The following is a 26137-nucleotide window of genomic DNA, read 5'->3' as shown; positions in this document are numbered from 1 at the left end:
ATAATAATGACCCATTTGATGAGCTGCAGATCAGCAAGCGCACGGTACCTCATAATTATCAAAAAATGCTGAATGGGGATGGTTAATCCTGATATATTTTTTTTTAATGCCATCTTACTATTGCTCTACAACAGCTTGTAGCTACAGAACAGGATTAGATGATTTACTACCCTTATCCCATGTCCAATGGTATTTATGTTAATTTGTTTTTAAAAAATCAACTCAACAGAGCATGCGATCTTGCGGATCTATAATAATTCATTCTGTTTCATTGCCATGGTGATATTCTGCCAAATGTCACAGCACAACATCTCATGGACAAACTTTTAATCGTTCAAACATTCAAGGCAGCTTTATTTACAAAAATATAATCTAAAACAGAAGTGCTTGCACATATACACATTATATGCATCACAGGGACATAAGTTCTGTCACGTTTGCATGTACAATTCATTTTTAGCAGCAGTTGTACAGTAGACATAATTGCATACAATTGAGAAACAGCCATCATTTTGTACAAATATATTCTGCAACAGAGCTGCAGACGAGCAGACGTGATAAAGGCAGACCAAGTACACTGCGCGATGGGGGGAGGGGGTTCTCTCACATCACCAGTGGAGGGCGCCACCGCTCGGTCTGAGAAAATGGACAGACGTGAGGAAAGATACCACACGCAGTCGCATGTTTCATGATCAGCTCCTTCATCGCCCTCCTCTTGTCCCTCAGGTTGCCAGCTGTGTCGCTTGCTTTGAGACCACAGAATTAAAAGGTTAAATTAAAGATGTTTAGGGATTAACATCCTGAAGTTTCTCTCGGCCCAACATATCTGTATGTTCTTACTTCTCATCACATGGTTAGATTTTTTGGGGGTAAATAAATACACACAAGAAAACCCCATGCCATGGTCAGAACACTGGGACGTACACACGCCACCACACAGCAACAACGGAAAATAATGAGCCGCCCTTCCCCCAACCTATCAACTGCATCGTTCAAATGCCACGTTAACTAAGTGACTTTGGGTTAGAAATTACCACCTAATGGTGGACTTGTCCCAAAACAGTGGCAATAGAAGAAGGCAGCTGTAGGCAGATTTAAAAGCACATGACAAAACAAGTAAAAGTGGCAGTGAGCAGACCCAGGACTCATGAACGCTCAACTTAAGCTTCCTTTAAGTCAATGTGGTTCATGTGTTTGAGGCAAATGGAGGCAGCACAATGGGGCAGTGCAAAGGATTTTTTTTTTCGGCATTTACCAGACGCCCTTATCCAGAGCGACTTATGAAGTAGTAGTTACAGGGACAGTCCCCCTGGAGCAACTTAGGGTTAAGTGTCTTGCTCAGGGACACAATGGTGGTAAGTGGGATTTAAACCTGAGTCTTCTGGTTCATAACCCACTAGGCTACTACCACCCCATTATTGAGCTCTTACCCAAATGAAGTTTAGCTTTTATTAATGTGTCATTACCACAACTGGTGCATCAAATGATTAAACCTAAATGCTTAATTAGCTGATTAAAATGGATTCCACGATAGTCATTTGGGAGTCTTTACACTATTTTAGAGAAAATTTTATCAGATCCCATGCCGTCAATGTTTCTTTAAAATTTCATATGATGAAACTGGACCTGCTTAGACTTTTACCTGCAAGACATAGCATGATATTATGGCTGTGTGATTCTGAAGTGAAAATTAAGCAGATGTGGATGGTGATGAGATATGAACAACTGTACAGCTTGCAGGAGATGAGCAGAGCCTTGGGGCTCCAGGCACACTTGGTTGCAGTGAGCGTGTGGTGGGTTGAACGTATGGACATCGCCATGGCAACTGACCTGGACTGGAAGCTGACCACGACTCACCAGCAGAGCCTCCTGGTTGTCCGCCAGCGCCTGCTTGGCAAGGTAGCGTTCACGTTTCACCTTTATCTCCAGTGACTCTGGAACATCTGGAACCATCCAGTCAATCACCCGCAGCACGAAGAAAACCACATGCTGGAGATACAGGGGGGTCAAGTTCATCTGATCAGTGGCACTGCAGGGTTCCCACTGCATACCGAACAATTCCTGGATAGACTCCATTTTATTGATTTTAGGTTGATTCTCATTTGAGTATGCGTCTAGAGCACAGACTCTGACTGGCTTACAGGGGTGAAGGCCATGAAGTACCTCAAAAGCAATGATGAAGCTGAGTCTGACAGCCAGCAACTCCCAGTACACCAGAGTGTAGTTTCCATTTTCATCCCGGAAAGCCTTATATCTAGGAAGAGAGAGCAGAAAATTTGTGGCTGGCAAGAACTGTATAGTGTACTGTCTGTTTTGCTCAAGATTAAAAAAGTTATGTAACCACTTATTCACTCCACTTATTCACCACACCAAGGTTAATGTATATCTAATGTGTTTTCCTGGACTTTAAATAGGTCACACTTTAAAAATCCAGGTCATTACTTTGCATTCCATTAATTATTATAATGAACTTGGGTGACTGGCTGCCATCAAGATGCTTGATCAGAATAATCATAGCCTAGTCTGGTTAGATGAGTTTTCCTCAGAATATGAGCCTATACTGTGAGTTAATAAAAAAAAAAAGAAAACAAATATACAAAATTACTTCAATTACTGAATAGCTTTGCTGTGTATCATGTAGTACCTGCACACAGTGTGACTGGTGAGGTTGTAGCCTGGCGGGGAGTAGGCCAGGGTGAAGTTCACGTAACCGTGAAGCTCCTGATTATACCTGTACTGATACAGCAGCCGGGGCAGGAAATCAGACGTGAAAGCAATCAGGAAAGCCTGCAGAGAGACACAAGAACATCTACTGACTGCCGGAAGGTAATAAAGGAAAAAAAGAACCAAAGAGAGACGTCACAAGCTCACGTTGACTATAACGGACAGGTGTGACAGGGCTTCGAGGATGATGAACCACACCCCGATGTTCTGCGCACGCTCAGCGACAGGCCGGCGGTACTCGCACACGAACTTGTGCGCGTCCAGACGCACCTCGGCCCAGTTGTTGAGCAGGGCGAAGAGCGGGGCGAGAGGGAACGCCGCCACGAAGATGGTGATGAAGCCGAACTGCAGGACTGCAGGACAGAGGTGCTATCACGGGTTCGACAGAAGCAGAGGACAACTGATGACAACTACGCTGGGATGGAAGTGGCATAGTTACTCACCGATCTCCAGATACTCTTCAAACAGACCCTCACACTCGATCAGCTCATAGTCCTTCTCCCAGCGCCGAGGGTCATGGGATTCCTGGGACTTTTTCACCGATGCCATGGATTTCTTCTGCTTCCAGGCCTTCAGCTTTCTGTAAGGATGAGAGGGCTGGTGATTAAACTGATATACCCATTTTCAGAATGACCAATCACCCAAGCTCTGTCTGCATGATGTTTTATTCAAAAGACCCTTAAAAGCTCTTTATTTTTAGCATCTCTTCATCTCCACATCTCCTATTGCAGAGACCAGAAACTGCAGGACAGAAAATGTTTTATTACACTCACACTCTGGCTATTTCTCACACACAAATGCACAGGACAGTATTAATAACTAATAAATGTATACTTTAGAATTTATGTAGAATTTATTTAAAATTAAATTTAGAATTTATTATTTTTTTGGTAGTAGCCTAGTGGGTAACACACTCGCCTGTGAACCTGTTATGATCCAATCCGGAAGGGGTTACTCCAGTCCGGTCGTTTCTGTTCACTGTCGGGTCTTTGTTATGTTACATGTTCTCTAGTTATCGGATGTCTCCCCTGTCCTGTTCTTCACCCATTAAACCCAGGTTTTGTGACGTCAAGCGAATGCGTCCTTCTTACTCATCATCTTTTCTTGTCATCTCTGTTCACCTGCCTTGCCATGCCAGATGGTTGTGACACTACCATTGTGTCCCTGAGCAAGACACTTAACCCTGAGTGTCTCCAGGGGGGGACTGTCCCTGTAACTACTGATTGTAAGTCGCTCTGAATAAGGGCGTCTGATAAATGCTGTAAATGTAAATGTATTTATGCACATTTCTATCATTCCTCTGGCTTCTTTTCCTCTCTCCAACAATATTCCATTATGTAAGATGTTACCATATTAATGTTTGACTGGCCACAGTACAATGGGGAAAAGTGTAATGGTATGTGTCTTATATATATGCTCCTTTAATCATTGGCAAAACTGTTTAGTTTAGATTATAGTTAGTGATCCTCTTTAACATATTAGAATTTTTGCAGCTCTGATTAATGGCCAGGAAAACTGAAACATTATACACATGAGACAGTAAAATCACGACACAACAGATTTCTCTCACTTACGCACAGACACAGAGACACATAGATCTCTCTGTCTGACACATTCGCATTTTATACATTCTATTTACCAGGACACATACTGCATATACATAGACACTGCAGATTAAAGGCACGTGCCTGCACACACACACACACACACACACACACACACACACACACACACACACACACACAATGTCTATCACCCTCTCACACGCCCACAAGGAAGATGCTGTGTCTTCTCTTTTCCTGATAGAATTGCACCAGCCTTTTCTCCTTTGCTGGCAAGATACAAGCAACCAAAAATGAGCAGTTACAGCCATCACATTACAGCCAGGAGAGGACAATATACCACGCCTGCAGTAAATTATGGTTACATCACATGCCATGATACTATTCAGTGTATAGACGGTTTCAGATCTGTCCGCGAGTGTGTAAATATGAAACTTACGGGATAACAAACTCCTGGACGTTGTTGATCAGCTGTTTCCCGACCATGATGACAAACAGTTGCTCTGCCAGTTCAATCAGACAACCACCCGGGCCACACTGAAACACACACACACACACACACAATGATCTAACACAACAATCACCACAACAATCTTAGTGTTAAGATTGTTTTAAGATAAGTAGCAACTTCGAATGTGCTCACATCTTCGTTCCTCATGCCAAAAAGTGTTCCATAGTGGCCAGGATATCCCACAAATCTGTAGAACAAATTCAAAAGTCAATCATACAAGGGCACTCATCCACATACAGCCAAACTGATGATCACTTAAACACAAACACTGCAGTGCAAACTCTCTCACATGGCTAACTGCCCACACTCACACACATACACTCATGATCTGAGCTTGATTGTTTATCCTAATGGACCATTATCCTACTGGAAATAGCCACCAGAAGAGGGGTACTCTGTATTCATGAAGGAATGGAAATGGTCAGCATCAACACTCAGGTAGGCAGTGAGTCTTAACTGATGCTCAATTGATATTAATGGGTCTTAGTGTGCTAAGAATCCTCCACACCATCACCAGGCTGAAGGTATGATGGATCACTGCCCACTGCTCACCAAGGGTGATGGTTAAAAGCAGAGGACACATTTTGTTGTGTCACCGTGTTTCACAATAACAATCACTTCACTTTCACTTCTGTTGTGTCATTTTGGTAAGCTTGTGAAAACTGTAGCTTCAGGTTCATGCTCTTGTTGGTGGAAATGTTAGTAGATCAGCAGTTTATGAAATATCAGGCTGTCTGGCACCAAATAACTCATTCTATCACTGTTCTGATACTTGGTTTGAACTTCATTTGACTTCACCACATCTAAATGACTACTTTTATTGAGTTGCTGCATGATATTGGTTGATTAACTTGTTAGCAAGTGTGTACTTAATAAAGTGGCCAGTACAGTAAGTGTATGCAGCACACCTACATGCATACACAACTGAGGGAGCACAGAGGAAATCACATGTATTTCAGTACCTTCCCTTGAAAAATGCCACATAGAAGGGAGAGGAGTAGAAATTTACAAACTGGAAGACAAACACTTTGAACGTGAAGGCATCTTCATACTGAGTCTGGGTCCGGTGCATCTCTGTTAAAATAAAAGACTTAATAAGCTGCACCTCAGTACACTACTGCTCATCTTTATGTGTTAAATTGTGCTGTTAATATTGGTCTTAATAACTTTTATTTTATTTGCTGGAGATTGGAATGGGAATCTCACCCCATTTTGTCAGCTGCTCTGCTAATGCAGTGTAGACCTGTCCCATCAGCAGGATAAGAGCGAGGTTCACCATACTGCTCGAGATATTGGCTATATTCCCAGCCTGAGGAGCCCAAAAACAATACATTAGCCACAGAAACACGGCAATCACACAATACTGAAAATAGTGAGAACCTTCTGACTACAGTTACTCACTGACCTGAGTTCTCAAGACAGAGCTGCCCGTCTCAAACATCATCACGCTCACTATACTTCTGTATATGATGACAGTGACCAGGAAAATCATCACTACACAAAGCTGAGGTGAGAGAAAGAGACAGTTTCCTGTTTAAAATATCATGCCCCCTATGGGCGTTAAACACAAAACAGCTTCTCAGAACCTTACCATGATGACGATGACCATGGACCCTGTCAGCATACGGGAGATTCTGGCTTTCTCCGGAAAATAAGGCTCCTTCACGCCAGTCACTGGGTTGTGTTCCATTGCTGGTGCCATAGCTGCGAACTCTGGTCGAGGACGTTCCTGCAGGTCCAGCAACACAGCAAAACCACAGTCACTCACTATCCAGAACCACATAATCCTACTCAGGGTTGCGGATATCGGAGCTCAGCCTGGGGCACTGGGCCATGGGTGGGCCACACACACACACACACAAACACACACCATATTCACACATACACTCACTCATACACTCATACAAACAATTCATGCCTTTCTATGGCAGGAGGAAACCCACACCAATAGGGGGAGAGCATGCAAACTGCACACACAAAAGATCTAAGCTGGGATTCAAACTCACAACCTTGGAGGTGTGAGGACACCAAGCCTTGTGCACACCAATGTTCTTATTCAGAGTTAGTTCATAATTCCTTATGGTGAGAACAGAAAAAATCACAATCCAAGATGATATTTGCACTGACATTGCTACTTCATTTTATACTTCAATCTTCCAATCAATGTCTATTAGAATATTTTTGTGACTAAGTTTAAGTAGAATCCTGTGGGCAAAATGTCTCAATACAATGATTAAAGAAGCAATAATAAATTTAACAATTGAATTAAGCATTCGTAATTAATGTTTTGTTTTTTAGATGTTTTGGTTGCATTGTTGGACATCTGATGGGTTCCTTTGAAACAAAGTCATTGGGTAAAAATTAATGGAATTTTAGGAAACAAAATTAGAGTTGGTTCAAGCTTTATTTTAATGGTAATAATATATGACTATTTAATTTATATCAAATTTATAATACAGCTCTTGCACATCAATTATCTAAAAGTATGCTGTCTTGTACACTGGTAAATTTGACAATAGTTATATTTTAAATTAAATTTAGCAAAGCCAAACCTCCACTTCTTGGAAGTCCATGCAGTCCCAGTGGTGAGCCAGAGTGGCATTCTTGCGTTTCCAGTACTCCAGGAAGGTGACAGCCCAGAAGGACATGAAGACACTGAAGAAAACTGTCCCAGGGTGATCAAAGAGGTACCCCACCTGAACAGAGACAGGAGACTCAGCTGGATCTGTCCTTCAGAACTGCCCCAAAATATTTAAGGAGGGCTCAGAACTCACCTTGGCCATGGGACAGATATCTGACAAGTTCCAGGGGCTGCAGGTTTCACAGAGGGGGCACATCAGGTACCGACCTCCACTGTTGCAGATCTCCTTACTGCAGAAATAACATACGAAAGCAAACCAGCAAGCTAAAAAAAACATGCTCTGACTTTTTTACTCTGTGTCCTTATTGCATATTGCCATTATATATTATATATGGTTATATATTTATAATATATATATATTTTCATTTATAAATCTGGCCCATGGCACACAACCCTGCCCCCCATGTCCTCCAATGTAATTTGTTCATGATCGGGTTCTCCCAGCATGATAGATTTAAAAAAGAAATAAATATTGTGTAACGATACCTTGCTTCCGAGTACCTGAACCCCTTAATGTCTTTGCATGACCCTATGCTTCGAGGACAATTTGCATTCAGAAAAACTCTGACCACGAAACTCTGAAGGATAGCTCTTCTAATAAACATGGCGACACTTAAACAGAAACCAGATAAATAATATTGATAAAAGTATACATGAATAAACCAAAATATTTAGCTCAATACTTCAGATTAGTGCATGTTTGTAAATGGCTATAGCTTATCACATGAAAACTGAAATGTTATAGGAAGTATTGTCTGCTGCCAATAAAACATGGGAAAGCCTGTGACCAGTGCTGGAGTCATTTTATGCTGTGAGTGTAGGCCACAGTTGATCATAGGATCGCTCCTCAATGTTGTAGGCAAGGTTTAGATGCCTTACACCAACATTAAACACAATCTAAGCCTATGTCAAAATGACATAAGTGCCGGATAACTGGGGCTAATGTGCTCATTTATGTAAAGATCAATAGTGCTAATGTTCAGAAGAACGGCAAAGGAATTATGTTTCAGGGCACTGGAAAGCCAGATATTTTTTTTTCACCCTTCATTATTTTCCCTTAATTTCTCTGTCCTCACAGTTTGTTCTCTTGCTGCTCCTGAGGTGCAGTGAATTTACTGTTACCACCCCCAGTCCATCAAATATAGGACCTTCGGTTTACAGGTTTTGGGCTGTAGTTGCTATGGAAACAGCTTGAGAAGCATTGGCAACATTAACTGGGATACGTTTTTTTCCCATGCAATGGTGAGAAACAATAAGAACAGATGAACGCCGTATTTTTGTACTTTATTGGAAAAACCACAGATAGACATCAGTGGATGAATTGAGAGACTTTGTGTTCAGATGAACTTACGCAGGGGTGTTGGACCCCATAGAGATGATTCCTGATATAAAGACGAATGTCCCAACCAAAGCAGCAGGGACCAGCCATGTTGTGTAGAAACCTGCAGGAGAACAAAGTATCAGCTGAACAACCAGCTCTGTCTGATCTTTAAAAGTCAATAATTTAATCATGCTGTCACTTTTCCAGAACAAATAGGCAACATATCCCTGCAAGATGATGAGTAGAATAAAAAAGCAATTTGGGATATAATTTCACAAATTTGCAATATTTTACATCATTAATTATATTACATACATAATAACTCTTACATATTACATAATATAATTATAGTTGCATTTTTTTTCAATTTCAGAGATTATAATAAAATACAAAATGGCTCATTTATCTGTACCAGAGGTTAGAAATGGTTCAGAAACAAACTGTTCCAATGAATTTTTCAGATATTAATCTGGAAGTGATTTACTGCCCTCACATCACACTCACACATGAACCAAGTGGCCAGTTGGTTTATCATATGTCCTAAACAGATGTCAAAAACTAAACTCTGTTAATAAAGTTACTAAAATATTGTGAAGTTAATCAGTTTTAGTAGTTAATCATTTTTATTATATTAAATGCATCCATTTTTATCAACCATTCTTTTATATGGTTCTAACTTAATTAATGAAAGTCCTTGGAATGTTGGAAGATTAATTAAGAAAAATTAAGTTTCTATTCTGACATAACCAAAAGGACATTTTATTTTTGATCTCTCCTCTCTGATCAGTGTTTCAGTACTGCCTGCAAGAAAATTTTCATTCTAAACCACACTGTTTAGAACCTGCCACATTTATCAATAGGTGATTAAAAATCTTCTTGGTCTAACTGAGCACAGAAAACATTATGGAAGCAGATACTCCAGGTGAGAGTGACATGTCCGTTTGATGTCAGCACTTTCCAGGAACAATTTAGAATGCATTGATTTCTATACATGCTCAACCCATTAAGAAAAAGCTGTGTTTTATTACTTTGTTACTTTGGTAAAGGTCATTTTACTACACCAAGAACTGGTGACATGAATAATATATACTGATCAGTGTTCCCAAGTACTAACACAGACACACATTTACACACATTTTCTCACCAAGCCAAGCAAAGTAGATGGCGATTTTCTCTCCGAAATACTCTCTGATGTGGTCCAGAGGCTGATACTTGTACCATTTAGTCCAGCGAGCCCAGTACTGAAACAACACCTGCCTCGGGTTCAGAACCTCTGGAGAAACCTCGTGGTCTGCGGCCTCAAACGGACCCTGAGAAAAAGGGTCATAGGTTAGTTGCTGGGACAGAAGGCATTTCTAATTGCAGCATTAGAGGGTGTGGTTTTTAACCTCATGGAGCGGGTATGCAGCGGTGAACACCCCTTCACTGAGAAGCCGAGCCACGCCCACCTCTGCACGCTTGCGTTTGCCATACACAGTTCGAGCCAGGATCTCATACACCTGCAACACACACATATATGCACAATATCAGTCACAGCAAACAACAGCACACAAAGACACAATAAGCAGCAGAATGACATTCTGAATCACACATATACATCACCAGAAAGTGGTAAGGATGTATTTTCTTTCTCACCACTCTGTGTCTCTGTGTGTTGGTGAAGTATGTATCATGGTTCTCTGAGCCCAAGAACCTGAACAGACCACAGGGAACAAGAAAAAAACTGGTTGATGAAAGCACACAAACACACACACGTTGCTTGGGAATGTAGCGCTACATAGGCTCACTTTTCCATTTTGGATTTGCGAAAGGCACATGTGTAGTAGTCCACCGGCCTGTTGGGAACAGATTGGGACATCACATTTGGCACATGGAGCTTCTGCAGGACCCGAGCTGAGGTGTTAAAGTCTGGATTTGGCTGAGCCTGAAAGAGAGATGGGGATGTAGCAGAGATATTTGTTAGAGTAATAGTACAAACCTCATGTCAAAAACCCCAAAATATATACCATGACTTGGTACATTTCAAATGATTAAGTTAATAACGCTTTACATTTGTTCTGTCAATATCAATGGATTAATATTCACCCTGTAGCTGGCCACCATTGATGAGTGAGTCTAATGTTGAAAGGCTAAAACACCCCGTGAGTCAACAGTACACTACTGATGATGTGTTCCCAATTTATGGTGCAATTCAGCTCTCAACCTCAAAGTAGACTCATGTTAGTACCATCTATTGACACATTAGACAGGATACCATCATGTCCCGTGTTTCATGATTCTATTAACGCTTGCAATGTGATTGATTTTAAAGAAAATCATAGTCACTGTTCCAGCAATGGTCCAGCAATAAGAGTACTTTGTCTTCCTCTAGGGTGACATCATCTAGCAAACTTTACAACAACCATATTTTAATTTCTGAGGTGCATTTCTATTAGCATTCCCTTTTGTGCCAGACTCACCACTCATCAAAACCAAGATGTTGTTTTGTCTTCTAAAAAATACTAATAAATGCTGCTATTAATTGTGATTAATCACAGATTATTGTGTAATTGTTAGTAGTAGTTTTTAAAGAAATTTTAAATATATATATTTAGAAAACTATTACTACAAATTGATTTATATGTGATTCTTGTGTGACTTAAACTCAGCTTCCAGCAGGTTTCTTTCTCCATTTATTTGTTACACAACTTGTTCCATTTGACAATCCCACTGCTGCAGCTCATCCTGTCACCCTACCCTGACTGATGTTATTCCAGGAAGAACCGCAGAACTGGCACAGAAACACAGATGGAAGCAGTGAGGTGGGCTTGTGCTTATTTGTACAGTCATGTTATAATTGAATTATTGCAGTCAGTCATCATCACACATGAGTGCATTCTCCCCCAACTCTCAGACTCAGCGCCACTCAATCCCAGCAGAACAGGGCTGGTGTAACCTTGGTGTAGCACTAGAGTGTGCTTTATATTGGGATTGTTTTCTGCTGCTAAGGTAGGATTGGTTTCTAAAATAGCTATTAGCTTCAACTTAGCTGACTGGTTTATTATGTTTAAATTGAGAATTGAGAGGCGGGCCTTGGCCTGTAGGTCCCGTGCTATCCAGAGCTAGGGTGCTTCACACCATTGTTGCTTCTACACCTCTGCATTTCCTCTTTTGAGTACCAATCTTTTACTATTTCTTCTGCAGTCAATCTACAGATCATTGTTGACTACTGTTCCCCTGGACTACTAGACAAACTAGACACTCTTCCACAGGACATGCTCCAATCCTCCTGTCTTCTTACTCTCCTCTTCTCCTTCAATCTGACTAGCAATAACTGGTCTTCAACTCACAAAAAGGGAACTATCTTTGACCTAGTCTTCAGTCATCCATCATCAACCACTTCATGACTCTGACCACTTCTCCCTCTCCTTCTGTATATCCTTGCCCTCTCCACCAAAAACGAACAAACATCACCATTAGTTCCTTTGCATGCCATCTCAGTTCTTCCCAATCCTGACTGCTTCTCCTCCCTACCGCTTGAGTCAGCCACAGTCAGACTCTTATTTCATCACTCTCTTCATCAATTTACCTCCTCTGTCCTCTATCCTCTAAATCCAAGAGGATATCCTCTAAATCCCCTCCTACTCCTTGGCTCTATATTTCAATATGTAGCAATTGTAGGGTGCTGCGAGCAGCAGAAGGGAAATGCAGGAAATTAAACTCAGACTTTTCAACATATTTTCAATTTAAAGTATCTTTTGCAAAAACAACCTTTTACAAAAATTAATTGGACTCATGCAAGGACAAATTACATAGCATCGTTTCCTCTCTACTCAAACCACCAGCTCCTCCAGCTCAATCCTCAATAATCACAGAGGACTTTGAGAAGAGAAACAATTGACAGTCATTTACCACAGATCCACCTGTAGTTAACACCCAAGATTCCCTATCCTCCTCATTGGATCACTTCTCTTCATCAGATGAGATCCTACAATTCATCACTTCATACAACCCAACCACCTGTTCACTTGATCCAATTCCTTCTAAAATGCTTCAATCTGTCTCTCATAACCTCCTCCCTACCTCCCATAACATCTGGTCATGTTCCAACAGAATCATCCCAATTCCTAAGAAATCAACTGGCAATCCCTCTGATATCTGCAATTGTAGACCAGTCTATCTCCTACCTTTTCTCTCAAAAATCCTTGAACTATATCTGATCTATAATCAGCTCTCTATCTACCTTACCAAGAACAACCTTCAGGAACCAAATCAATCTGCTTTCAAAACTGCTTACTCCCCAGAGACTGCTCTTCTGGCCATGACAGAGAAATTACATGCTGCCAGATCAGAAAAATTGTCATCATCATCAAAATTTCTGGACATATCAGTAGCTTTTCACATAGTCAACCACAAGACTTTCCTGTCCAGGGGACATCTGCATCTAAAAAGCTCTTGACTGTTTCAGTACTTGGCCCTCTTCTGTTCACTCTTTACATCAAATCTCTTGGTGAGGTCATTTCTTCCCATGGGTTATCCTATAACAACATAACTGCTATGCAGATGACACCCAACCCTTTCTTCTCTACAACATTAGAAGGATTTGTCCATTTCTCCAAACTGGACTATTGTAACTCACTTCTGGCTGCTCTTCCTCTTAGCACAACTTGACCAGAATGCTGCAACATGACTCCCAATTTTTCCCACACCACTCCACTGCTACATTCCCTCCACTGGTTTCCTATTGCTGCCCGCATCAGATTCCAAATACTGATGCTTGCCTATAAAGCCAAGGAAGGGTCAGCACCCCTCCTACCTCAGATCTCTCATCACTTCTCACCGTGCACCTCGATCTCACCGAACCTCCAGCACTGCTCGACTGGTTCCACCATCTCTCAAGGTACTAGGAAAGCATTCATCTAGACTCTTCTCTGTCTTGGCTCCTAGGCGGTGGAATTAACTTCCACTAGTGTTTTCAAACACAAACTGATCATTTTCCTGTTTGGACTGAAAGAGCTCTTTTGGAAACTCTTTATATTCAATATTTTTTGTTGTTTTGTTCTGAGCAAATTGTATCTACAGATCGGGTAATGGTGACCCAAACAAGGGTTTTCAATGATGGATATTTAAACCACTGTAAGTCACTCTGGTTAAGAGTGTTTGGATAAGAGTGTAAATGTAAAACCCATTCGACCTGCAGCGGTGCTCGGAGACATAGCTCCTCTGCGTAGTACACCATCATATCCCATGGGGCGCTGAGCTTCAGGTAGTGGATGGTCTTCTTGGCACTGGCTGCTTCCTCCTGCAGACAAAAAGACACAGAGCTCACAGGGTGAATGCTGGGTGCGTTCCGGTGGACCCCACTGCAGAGCTGCTGCATAATTCACCTTCTCCATTTGCAGCCCTGCGCTCTCCAGGTTGTGGATGAACTTCTCCCTCAAAGATGCCTGGTATGCCCTCTTCTTCTCCGACCTGCTCTGACCTGTCTCCACCTCACTCCCGGACATCCCTCGACTACGTCGCTTCCGAGATGTCTTCACCTCCCACACAAGGACAAAGTCTTGCACATGGATGCATGCAAAATAAGTCTCTTCAAACACTGCATTTATTTAATAAGCTAAAATTTTACAGTCATCATTGGTTATAAATGCATAATAGGTAAAGCAGGCTGATCAATCAGCACACAACAAGAACCCCAAAATTTTATTGAAAAGAGAAAATTCCCTTTGCCCATCATTACCGATTTAAAACCAAGACTGCCATCAACTGGTAAAAACCAGTTGAGGCATGGTGGTGCCTCCATGGATCGGATTTGCTCTTTCAACACATCACTCAGAGGCCAGGCAGCTCCACACACCACAAGCTGTAATGATTTGTGTGTTCTGACACCTTTCTATAGGAAGCAGCAACTGCTCTATTGGATCAGACAACATGGGCCAGCTTGCACTCTCAACATGCATCACTGAGTCACGGCCCCCCATGATCTTGCAGCTGGTTCACCGGTTTACTTGGGAAAATCCCACAAGTGCTGCAGTTTTGGAGATGCTGCCTAGAAATAAAAATGCGGTCCTTGTCAAAATTGCTCACACCGTGAAGCTTGCCCATTTTTCTGCTTCCAAAGCAGCAAATTTTGATGGCTGCAACTCACTACCAAGTGCCATTTTAAAAGGATAATCAATGTTATTCACTTCACATGTCAGCTGGCAAAATTTCATGGCTGATCGACACAAGGCCCTGTACCAGACCGGAACAAAATACTATGGACCAGATCGAAATACTATGGAACAAAATTTTGCCGTCACCTATTTTGGTTTTGCCATCTCTGAAGAGGTTGCCCTTTGGCTGGGCTGGAGGTGCTGAGGGGACACTGTAGTTGTGGGTGTAGATAGGGTCATTGTCATCATCATCATCAGCTGCGGCAGTGAGCTGAAAACACATTTGTGGTTTAACTGTAAAATGTGCTGTGACAGTTTCAATCATGTGAAGCCCACATTCCCACGGTTAAACCTGCTGAACTCAAAAACGCTGAGCAGGACATGCCAGGAAACAGTCGGAGCACTCAGCGATGAAGACAAGCACCACAAATGAGCTCTGGGAGTGAAATGCGAGACACTGGTACACGTCAACCGCACACAGCGGCGTTGCTTTGAATAGCCCAGTTTCACAGCCATCGCTGAGGACACCAACAGCGGGGAAATGCAGATAACTAGTGATGCGTTACTGAAGCCTGTCAAGTCCCCTTTTTCATGGGCTGCTCCTGTTAACGAAAGAAGAACCTTCTGATCTGGGACTGAAATGATGCAGAAGCTGGGACTCACGTATCTGGGAGGGATGAAGCCTCCATTCTGCAGGCTGCCATAGCTGTCATTGTTCTGAGGCTCGGCACTGCTGTCCAGATTAAGCAGAACCTCGCGGTCCATCTGCTCCGTGCTCTTTTTCCTCTTCGGCATGATCCGAGCCAAGGCGCAAGCCCGGTGATCTCTCTCACCAGACACACTCTTGCCTTGCACGCTCCAGCTAATGTGCAGGGCAGCTCAATAAAGCCGGGAAGTGGGTTTTTAATGAGACCAGTGGATAACGGCGCTTCCCATCAGGCTGATCATGAGGAGAGGAAGCCTCGTGTTGGTTTCAGCACAAGGAGGGGGGGGTCTGCAGTGAGTTCTGCCTACACTCTCATTCCCCTGCGCACCAGAGAGGTGGGCTGTGAAAGAAGGGAGGAGGGGAACTGTGGTAGAGTGGAGAGACAGAGGAAGAGAGGGAGGGAGGGAGGGAGGGAGGGAGGGAGCTTGCCTTAATTAATGTCTATAGTGTTAAACCACCCCCAAATTAACCCCCTGAAATGATTCAACCATTAACAGTTAGTCCCTATAATGATTTCCCATGTTGCCCTTCCTGCTTTATAGGTCTATGCTATTATTACTGTAAAAAAAAAACGTCCCTCCTGTGATAATAAATGGTTCACAGGTAACATGTCAGTGAAGACTCATATTGAATACTATTTAATCTAGTAAAAAACTCTAAAAAGCTATAAAGCTGTCAAATTGTAAAAATTGTGCAAATGTGGTGTGGTTTTTCACTTCTTACACCAATCATCTTCTCTAAGAATGTTCAAATCGAAACATTCAAGATATCTTACAACATTTCCATTAAATTAAATCTTTCCATCAATAAAAATGGCCATTAAAAAAAGAAAAAGAAAAGGAGCAGTGAGGTTAGAAGGTCACAGGTTACAGTGGAAAACACTTCATAGTAACACACACACACACATATTTACATTGAAAGCAAACAAATATAAATTACTGCATGTCCAGGAACTCCCATTTGAAGCCACGTGGGTGATTTTCTCATCCATTTTCCAATTCTGCCAACACTGCAAACTTTCCAGTGTTCCAGATCTGTGCCTTCTTGCCAGCCAGAGGCTATTATCAGCACACTATTTCCACTTTATCATCCTGCCATCTCATTGGCTGCATCTTTGTCTCCATATACTCTATTATTGCTGTGCCTCGCTTCAGTGGGCCTTGGGCATCATGCCTGCATTGCTGCTGCAGTCATTTCAGTGAGAGAGAAAAAAAAGAGGGGGAGGGAGAGTATTAAGATAAAACATAAGACTGCGAGGCATGGCTGGAAATCTGCAGCTCTGACCCTTCAAGAAATGGACTTTGGAGATATCTGGACAGGATGGACAGGGGGCATTAAGGGGAAGCTGTGCTGCATTGACTGTTCTGGTGACTTTCTATCATGTCCAGCAAGCATTAATGACATTAAGGACAACCGATCTGGCCAACCATCTTTCCCCACATGCATCAATTGGCCTTGCACAGAACGTCTCTCTAGTTCCTTCTTTGGGCCACTTTTTGGTAGGTACTAACCTCTGCATACTACAAGCATCCCACAAAATCTGCTCTTTTAGAACATTTACAGCATTTACATTTACAGCATTTATCAGACGCCCTTATCCAGAGCGACTTACAATCAGTAGTTACAGGAGCAACTTAGGGTTAAGTGTCTTGCTCAGGGACACAATGGTAGTAAGCGGGATTCGAACCCGGGTCTTCTGGTTCATAGGCGAGTGTGTTACCCACTAGGCTACTACCACCCTTTTAGAACTGTTCTAGACCAAGCATCTAGCATCTTTCAGAACTTCAAACTCATCCTTTTATCTTAATTCCAAAGTACCAACTTATGCCTAATGTATACCACCCTTTAAGTGCACCACTGTAACCAGATAATCAATGTTATTCACTTCACCTGTCAAGGCATCTAATGCCGAATGACGAGTGTCTAAATATATACTGTGGAGGAAAAAAAAATTGGTAGCCAAATCTCTTCAACTGTGAAATCAATCCAGGAAATCAAATTGTATGATTTTTAATAATTTATTTGTATAATGGTGCAGAAAACAAGTATTTGATCAATAGCAAAAGTTAATCTCAACACCTTGGTTGGCAATGACAGATGTCAAACATTTCCTGTAGGTCTTCACAAGTTTGCACATACTGTAGCTGGTATTTTATCCCATCATTCCATGCAGATATTCTCAAGAGCTGTGATGTTTTGGGGCTGTCGCTGGACACAGAGTCTCTATTGGATCGAGGTCTGAAGACTGGCTAGGCCACTCCAGAACTCCACTCCAGCTCTCACCGATGGAGGGGCAATGGTGGTCTAGCGGTTTTGGGCCAAAATTTCATGAAACATGGCCTTATTCATTCTTTCCTTCATACAGTCGGGGCAGTGGTGGCCGAGTGGTTAAGGAAGCGGCCCTGTAATCAGAAGGTTGCTGGTTCGAATCCCGATCTGCCAAGGTACCACTGAGGTGCCACTGAGCAAAGCACCGTCCCCACACACTGCTCCTCGGGTGCCACTGCTCACTCAGGGTGATGGGTTAAATGCAGAGGACAAATTTCACTGTGTGCACTGTGTGCTGTGCTGCTGTGTATTACGTGTGACAATCACTTCACTTTCACAGATCAGTCATCCTTTCCCCTTTGCAGAAAAACAGCCCCAAAACATAATGTTTCCACCCCCTGCTTCACAGTGAGTCTGGTGTTCTTGGAATGCAACTCAGCATTCACCCACCTCCAAATACGAGTTCTATTGTGGTCTCATCTGACCACATGACATTCTCCTAATCCACCTCTGAATCATCTAGATGGTCTGGCAAACTTTAGACGGGCCTGGACATGTGCTGGCTTCAGCAGGGGGACCTTTCGAGTGCTGCAGGATTTAATCATTGACAATGTAGTGTGTTACTATTAGTTAGTAAGGACCTTTGTTACTGTGGTCCCAGCTCTCTTCAGGTCATTGACCAGGTCCCCCTTGTACAACCTTGTGTCTGGTGTACTTAATTGGCTCACTGGTCCTGGCCCTGGTGGAGGTAGAGTTTTGAGATGTGAAAAGATGTCTTTTATACACTGTTGAGTTTAAACAGGTGCCATTAATACAGGTAAGGAGTGAAGGACAGAAGAGCTTCTTAAAGAAGAAGTAACAGGTCTGTTGTTTGTAGGCAATAAATACTAATTTGCACCATTACACAAATGAATTCTTTGAAAAATCATCATGTATATTTCATGGATTCTTTACATTCTGTTTCTCACATTTGAAGCGTACCTATGAGGAAAAATACAGACCCCTCTCATCTTTTTAAGTGGGACAAGTGGGATCAGATTTTTTGCCTTACTCTAAATGTACTTCTAAGTTCTCCTGTTTGCCGTATACAGCAATCCTGCTTTTTTCCAGCAATTAGCAAAAAAAGTGTAAATAAGATTCATGGGACAGGAAGGAGCATTTGGAGCTATAAGGCTATACAGTCATGGCAATAAAATACATTGAACTGAGATATAGACAGTAAGTAACAGTTAGATAGACTGAGACAGACAAAATCCGTCTGAACTGAAAGAAAACTGCGCAGGTGTTTGTGCGCGCCCTTCCTGCTCTTTTGTTGTAGGCTAATATGCTGCTGCACAGACCACGGCCCAGAAGCACCTCTCCTCTTGGTCCTAGCCAATAAAAAAAGAATAGCAATATTGTATCTGGGTAAAATGCAACACGACAACCATTGAAATGGCATCCTTGAATTATTGACGTTATTCTGCTACTTGTAATGAAATCTTCCCAAAATGTTGTTGACCCCATCACTTCAAGCACAGAGTAAGTCATTGTAAAAACCACACATGAAGACCATGTGGTGTTGGAGAAGAGAATAGAGTGTGTAGAAAAAACTCTTTCTCCCTCCACACAAAGCACTGTATTCAACCACTCCAATTTGATGTTACCTGGCAGAAAGAGGCATGGCACAATAGAGGTTAAAAATGAACAGTTTCTAATTTATTAACACCGGTAAATAATTATTGTGGTTACATGTGAATATTGAATGTAAAAAGGTACCAAGGTTACAGAGAAAGTAAACATGAGAAGAAAGAGTAAAGAGGGAGAAGTGAAAAAGAGGAGGAGAGAAAGACTCAGAAACCTTCCGGTTTCCGATGGAAAAAACCTCTGAGCAAGAGAGCCCAGAGTCCCCTTTTCCACATGTGTGCAGGCTTTTATACCCCTGGCCTACAGGAAGTTGTCACTGGCCTACAGGAAGTTGTCACTGGCCTACAGGAAGTTGTCACTGACCAATCAGAACCTGTTGTTTCTGATGTCACGCCCCCGGTGCCTCCCATTTGGTGAAGACAAAGAGGGTGGGCGGTCCTGACGGCTGATACTTCGCACGTTGACGTCGGACAAAAGACATGTAAAAACCGGGGTGTCGAATCTTCACCCACAACCGTCGACACAGGAATGTTACACCTCCCCCTGCAGACATCTGTTATGCAAGACAAAGCAGGCTCCCGCGATGTCCATTCTTACATCATCTTTTGTTTTTATTAGCTATGCCACATATCCAATCTTTCTTCCGCAATTCTTCCATGCCTCCTTTGTCCCCCTGAGGTGGTGGTGGTGGGGAGGTTTAGAGAAATGTCACTCTTACCTGTCTTTAAATTTTGAGTCCCCTGCAGACATTTATTTGTGTTAAACACAAACAAGGCAATAACATCATCATGAAATGCAAATTGCGCCTGCCCCGTCAGACAGAGGTGCCTGCTTTTAAATCTTCCACATGAAATGTGTGCAAGCATGTGGTGGTAAGTAAGTAAAGTAGCCTGTATATGCGTTTTGAATCCCAAACATTCCTGAAACTGAACAAGAGCTTTACAGATGAATGCTGTAGTATTCAGTGGGCCGGGGCACTTGATTTAATTTCTTGTATCAGCAGTCAGTCAGAAATGTGTGCAAGAATGAGCAGAATGACCAAAGAGTGCTATGGAAGTGCATTCGGCTTCCCCGTTCAGAGAGCGACAGCTCAGATGGCTTGCAAACGAAATTGGATGTATAAATGAGCACAAATGTATTTTTAGTTCTGAATTTACAGCATTTATCAGACGCCCTTATCCAGAGCGACTTACAATCAGTGGTTACAGGGACAGTCCCCCTGGAGTAACTTAGGGTTAAGTGTCTTGCTCAGGGACACAATGGTAGTAAGCGGGATTTGAACCTGGGTCTTCTGGTTCATAGGCGAGTGTGTTACCCACTAGGCTACTAGTTCTGTCATGCAAGCCTCTAAAAAAAACAGTGGCTTGATTTTATTTTTACTGTAAAACTGCAGACAAGACTTTTTCTCTTCACCAAACATTGCAGTTGGTCAATGGTGTTGATGACGTCATTTCCGCGAATGCCTGCTCAACTTCTATAGGCCGCTCTCCTCCTCATTAGCATTTAAATCACACACTCCGAAACGGCGCATCCTGGGCAAATCTCCTTCTGGGACTGTAAAGTGGCTGTAATGCTGCATCAAAGCTGAATTTCAGCTTATCATACTTCAGATACAGTATTAGGAGATCACTAAGACCAATATAAAAGGACCTTTAAACCATTGGACCTTTTACGTTGTGGTCTGAACATAGTTTGTACACTCTACTGCCAAACAGTTGATTTAAACTACTAGTGCTGGATTGGAATTATGACTAGTCCTTTTTTTATTACATTTATTACAAGTAATTGAAAGTAACTGCGTAACCTTTACCCAAAGTAAATTCTAAATCAAGTATTTTTTTTACTTTTAAATGGATTTTTAGATGGATACTTGAGTAGAATTTAAGCAAAGTAAAGATACTTCATTACATTTTTTCAGTACTTCTGGATATAGATACTGTAGAGAGCAAGTGAAAGAGAGAGAGATCTTAAGTAAAACTGGAAGAACAGGACTTGTAACCAAACAGAAACTCTTCAGTCACGACACAGCAAAGCTATTTAGAACTATTTAACCCGGAAAACTGAACCAAAAATACTGGAACCAATGTTTCCACTTTCCCAGAAATATTTGATGCTGGAATTCACAGCTCACACACATTTACCCTAACGTCAGACTGAAAGCAGCTTACTGACAAAGCCGAGCTCTTCAGTAACAGCCCGTTCAGCACGCTAGTGAACATGTCAAGGGACAATTGGACAGAGGACATGATCAAATGTCCGCTGTGTCTGAGGTATCTGTTCGATCCAACAACTCTGCCATGTGGACACAACATCTGCATGACGTGCATCTCGGACTTCTGGGACACGGAGGCAGACTCTGGAATATACAGCTGCCCACAGTGCCAGAGGAGCCTCACCCGACGACCAAGTCTCTGTAAGAACACAATGTTAGCTGGCATGGTGAAAAAGTTCACTGATGCACGGATTAACGATTCAGTCAACAGTGAACGGCTCAGAATAAAGGTACGTAAAGATAAGCACATTTGGCTTGGTGGTGGAAGCCTAGCGGGTAAATCACTCGGAAGACAACAAAGTCAACCAACAAATTCAATTAAATGAAATCAAATGGTTAAAACTGGTTGAGGTTGCTACTTAAACTGGTGCTTTTGTAACCAATTTATATATTTATTTATTAAAGCTGTTGTTTTGTTGATGATATTTGCATTTGTCATGAACACAGCTTGCGATAGAGGAAAGAAAATTGAGTCTGGAAAATAGGATTAAAGACAGAGAAGATGATCTGGAGAAGCTGAGAGCTGTTAAACAGAGAGTTGAAGTGAGTGGAGACATTTTATTTCCCTAAATGTGATATATGTAAAAGGGTTCTGTTTCTTAGCCACAAGTGGGTTTTAGCACAGTGTCCAACATTTTAGACTGTATTTTTGCTCACAAGCACTGCCACCGCCTCAAAGCAACACATTTATCTTTCTTCAAGACAGGTTATAATTACCTTACTATTATAAAGCCTTAAGACCCCAATGGGAATTGGTATACATTAATAGTAATCAGGCCAGTTCTTTTTCTACGTTTTTTTCAGCAGGCAATAGTGACAAACAATGTCAATATTTAGCTGCATTAGTGTATCTACCCCAGGATCAGCCATCACTGCTCTAATTCCAGGAATCTGCAAAAGCGATGGTGGAGGAAAGCGAGAAGGTCTTCACCGAGCTCATCACCACTATTGAGACAAAAAAGGAGGTGGTGAAGGTGGAAATCACAGAGAGGGAAAAGAACCTTTTGACTCAGGCAGTGAGTGAGCAGAGGCGTATTTCAGAGGAGGTCAGCACGCTGCGGGAGAGATGCGCTGAGCTGGACACGCTTGCCACGGAGCAGAACATGGCGCTGCTACTACAGGTAAGCACGAGAGCCTCAGATTATACTAGGGAGCATGGAGTAATTCTCAAGATCTGTTTTAGTCTCATTATTCACTTCAAGTGATGTTCACAAAAAATCATTTGAACCCTGACTCTTGAGAAGAACACCTATACAGTGGAGGAAATAATTATTTGACCCCTTGCTGATTTTGTAAGTTTGTCCAATGACGAAGAAATGAAAAGTCTCAGAACAGTATCATTTTAATGGTAGGTTTATTTTAACAGTGACAGATGGCACATCAAAAGGAAAAATGAAAAAATAACTTTAAATAAAAGATAGAAACTGATTTACATTTTATTGAGTGAACCCTCTAACAAAATAATTATGTCAAATAATTATTTACTCCACTGTAGGTGTGAAAGACAAAAAGAACATTCTACCATGCAGGAGTGCTACATCTTTGTCTGTTCTTTCTTTTCACTTCTCTCTCATTAGAGATGGCAGCGCATCAGCAGTCAGCCAGAGCAAGGACCACTGCTTGCCATCAGTGACAACCACTCTTTTGAGTCCATGAGGACAGACATGACTGATCTGAAGAACCTCATAGTTGACATATGTGACAATTACTTAGAGTGCATTCAGAAGAAAGGTGCAAATGTATCAATATTTTAATATTACTACATATTATTATGTATAATGTATGATATTTTGGAGTGCTATATGTGGGAAAAAAGATAAATACATCAATAATAAAATAATACAAAATGAGAAACTAAAGAATCATTCAACATGACAAATTATGAAAACAGGAAATTAAGTGCGTCATCTTGAAATATTTCACAATTTATTTATTTTGGGAACACTAATTGCCATAGGTAGTAAAGCCATTCATCAGTGATTCTGGTAAGAGACATCGTAGGATTAGCAGACTACACTAAAATAGAAGATGCTGAATATGAAGTGGGTAAACATAGAAATTTACTGAGGTAGTTATGTAGTCACTTTTTTGTCTTGAATGGTAGCACCCATGATTGAAAAGTACACAGGCTAGAACAGCATTAGTCCCGCCCACTTGCCTTGATGGGTTAGATTGACAAATGAAAGAAATTCCTGATGCGATGATTAAATCCATTTTTGAAATTGTTAAATATTTCAATGATAACATTTAATTAATTAATTTCAATTATTAGTAAAATAATAATTCAATATAGAATGAATAATGCTGTATTAAATATATTTATTGTATTTATATCATATGAATTTATCAATATAGTATGTAACATGTAGTTTTTTTCATGTATTTTGCAGTTAAATATGTACAGCTTTTACAATCTCCTGTGGTGAAGCCACGGCGTAAAGCAGGTAGATGTCTACATGATTAGAGCCTGGTTTTTATGTATGGGAGAGTGGGGAGTGCTCACTAATGTTGTAGCATTTATGTAAATTAACTTTAAGAATTTTACACACAAAAATGAAGCATAAAGTCCCATATTCTCTGTTTTCTTTGCTTCTACCGTCAGCATACATCCCAAATTTGATATCTGTAGCTGAGCAATGCTTCCAAACCATGCCTACAGATACAATGCCAGAATGCCTGTACTGAAAATGTTGAGCGTCCTTATTCTGAATATATAGCATTGATTAATCATGACCTCTCTTTCAGTGAGTTTCAACAAGCCTGAAGCGACTGCAGCAAAAGCAAGGCCCCGATACAGTGAGTACGCACCATCAAAATGATGGCTTCTTCTAGACCTCATGAGGTCTTAAACATACACCACACTTTATTCTTACAGTACCAAGGCCGCAGTCATTTGCAGTCACATGCATGACACGAGGAGGGTTTCTACAGCGTGAGTTGGCCACGTGCCACTTCAGATGCTAAAAGGACAAAAAAAAAGGTATTTTTAACATTTGCAAAAACATTTGCATCCTTCCTTTTTACAGATGCCTGCCCCCTGACACTGGACCCCAGCACAGCCCACCACAACCTGCACATTAGTAAAGACAATAAAAAGGCAACATATGTCTCACAGCGGCAGAGAAGAAAAGCCACACCCAAGACCTTTGATTGTTGGGAGCAGGTGATCTGTCAGGAAGGTCTGGCTGCTTGTCAGAGCTACTGGGAGGTAGAGTGGACTGGGAAGAACGTGTCCGTGGGAGTAACGTTGGAGAGCATCGGTCGGAAGGGCCGAGGTTTGGAATGTGGACTGGGACGCAGCAACGCATCCTGGAACCTGCGCTACAGTGAAGGTTGCTACACAACCTGGCATGACAACATCCCGACCTACATCGACATTGATGCCTCGTCGCCGAGGCTCGGAGTGTTTCTGAACCAGACATTGGGAACCCTGACATTCTACAGCGTAACTGAGACCCTCATTCCACTCCACACCTACAACTCGCACAAATTCAGAGATATTCTCTATCCAGCATTTGGAGTTGAAAAGCAATCATCTATTAAAATTCATTCATTGGCGATGAAGTGAGAATAAGAAAACAACTACTGATTTATTTCCTTGCTGTTGCTAAAGTAAATTGAAATTACCATACATATGGTAATATGTATCCATCCATATAGTATATCATTTGTTATATTTATTATTTTCCATTTCAAAAACATAATTGAAAAAAAATTATGATTGCACTGCATGTATATGTATTGCAATACTCAACTCTTCCATCCAGCAGTCTTATTACTCTTCGCTCAAAAATATAATTTTTTCCATACTGTGCAACAGTGTTTTTTGTCTATTATATATGTATGTTTATATGTTCAATGTGCATAATAATGTTCACTGAGGTCTATGATAGCATTACACTGCAAACAGTAATAAAAAGTATTGATGAAACAAAAACATGAGAACATGATATTCGGATTCCTTTATTTCCATGTTGTACAGTTTAGAAAAAGGGTCATTTCTATTTACATTCATTTATATATGAACAAAGTATATATCTATAAAAAAAAACATGCAAATTCAAGTGTTAGAACCATGACAGGAGCAGCTAAATATAAAACAAAAATAGGCAATAAAATGACTTCCTTCCTGTAATTAATTAGATGTTATCAATCATTGGCCAGCAACAGTAACTAGGAAGAAGAAGGGGGAGGAAAAAAAAAAAAAAAAAAAAAAGTCCTGAGATTTGTTCTTGCTGGTTAAATCAGATTCTCTCTATATTGGCATCTCACACATACTTCCTCTTTCCTGTGATAAACATTACAGTTATACCTAAGAACCAGGACCATTTTCAAACAAATTAAAATGTTAAATAAAGATAAAACGAATGTG

At 41.4% G+C, this 26137-nt stretch overlaps 2 protein-coding genes across 5 annotated transcripts; one reads left to right on the top strand and one right to left on the bottom strand.

Annotated features, from left to right (window-relative positions):
• Positions 1–312: 312 nt before the first annotated feature.
• On the bottom strand, positions 313–15900 carry LOC114798393 (anoctamin-7-like). 3 transcript variants are annotated; one of them, XM_028994066.1, is made up of 23 exons: positions 15557–15688; positions 15041–15164; positions 14126–14298; positions 13933–14040; positions 10547–10683; positions 10395–10452; positions 10148–10258; positions 9904–10069; positions 8790–8880; positions 7572–7668; positions 7350–7493; positions 6389–6526; positions 6203–6301; positions 6004–6106; positions 5760–5871; positions 4930–4984; positions 4726–4823; positions 3168–3304; positions 2872–3077; positions 2645–2787; positions 2164–2254; positions 1831–1989; positions 313–746 (listed from the first exon to the last, which is right to left on the bottom strand). In XM_028994066.1, the coding sequence occupies exons 1-23, from the start codon at positions 15686–15688 to the stop codon at positions 723–725; spliced, it is 2706 nt and encodes a 901-aa protein (XP_028849899.1). In that variant the 3' UTR covers positions 313–722. The 3 variants fall into 3 exon arrangements, with proteins under 3 accessions (XP_028849899.1, XP_028849900.1, XP_028849898.1); XM_028994067.1 differs by having other exon boundaries at positions 1858–1989; XM_028994065.1 differs by having other exon boundaries at positions 313–1989; positions 15557–15900.
• Positions 15901–21621: 5721 nt separating this feature from the next.
• On the top strand, positions 21622–25571 carry LOC114798583 (E3 ubiquitin/ISG15 ligase TRIM25-like). Of its 2 annotated transcripts, XM_028994404.1 has the most exons (8): positions 21622–21995; positions 22213–22308; positions 22653–22886; positions 23343–23496; positions 24156–24209; positions 24511–24561; positions 24641–24697; positions 24792–25571. In XM_028994404.1, the coding sequence occupies exons 1-8, from the start codon at positions 21711–21713 to the stop codon at positions 25331–25333; spliced, it is 1473 nt and encodes a 490-aa protein (XP_028850237.1). In that variant the 5' UTR covers positions 21622–21710; the 3' UTR covers positions 25334–25571. The 2 variants fall into 2 exon arrangements, with proteins under 2 accessions (XP_028850237.1, XP_028850238.1); XM_028994405.1 differs by lacking the exon at positions 24511–24561.
• The last annotated feature ends 566 nt before the right edge of the window (positions 25572–26137 follow it).

This window comes from Denticeps clupeoides, chromosome 10, assembly GCF_900700375.1.
Source record: "Denticeps clupeoides chromosome 10, fDenClu1.1, whole genome shotgun sequence".
Classification (NCBI taxonomy): Eukaryota; Metazoa; Chordata; class Actinopteri; order Clupeiformes; family Denticipitidae; genus Denticeps; species Denticeps clupeoides.
The sequence above is the reverse complement of the archived record's forward strand: the minus strand, read 5'-3'. Positions and strand labels throughout refer to the sequence as shown.

Bases quoted from the DNA above. Each gene is read 5' to 3' on its own strand.
- LOC114798393 (XM_028994065.1), bottom strand. From the start codon at position 15,688: ATGCCGAAGAGGAAAAAGAGCACGGAGCAGATGGACCGCGAGGTTCTG. The intron at 10,259-10,394 runs GTGAGAAAGAAA...TGTGTGTTGCAG, and splicing joins ACACACAGAGACACAGAGTG to GTGTATGAGATCCTGGCTCG. The intron at 6,527-7,349 runs GTTTGGCTTTGC...CTGGACCTGCAG, and splicing joins TGGACTTCCAAGAAGTGGAG to GAACGTCCTCGACCAGAGTT.
- LOC114798583 (XM_028994404.1), top strand. From the start codon at position 21,711: ATGTCAAGGGACAATTGGACAGAGGACATGATCAAATGTCCGCTGTGT. The intron at 23,497-24,155 runs GTGCAAATGTAT...TGTATTTTGCAG, and splicing joins AGAGTGCATTCAGAAGAAAG to TTAAATATGTACAGCTTTTA. The intron at 24,210-24,510 runs GTAGATGTCTAC...CCTCTCTTTCAG, and splicing joins GAAGCCACGGCGTAAAGCAG to TGAGTTTCAACAAGCCTGAA.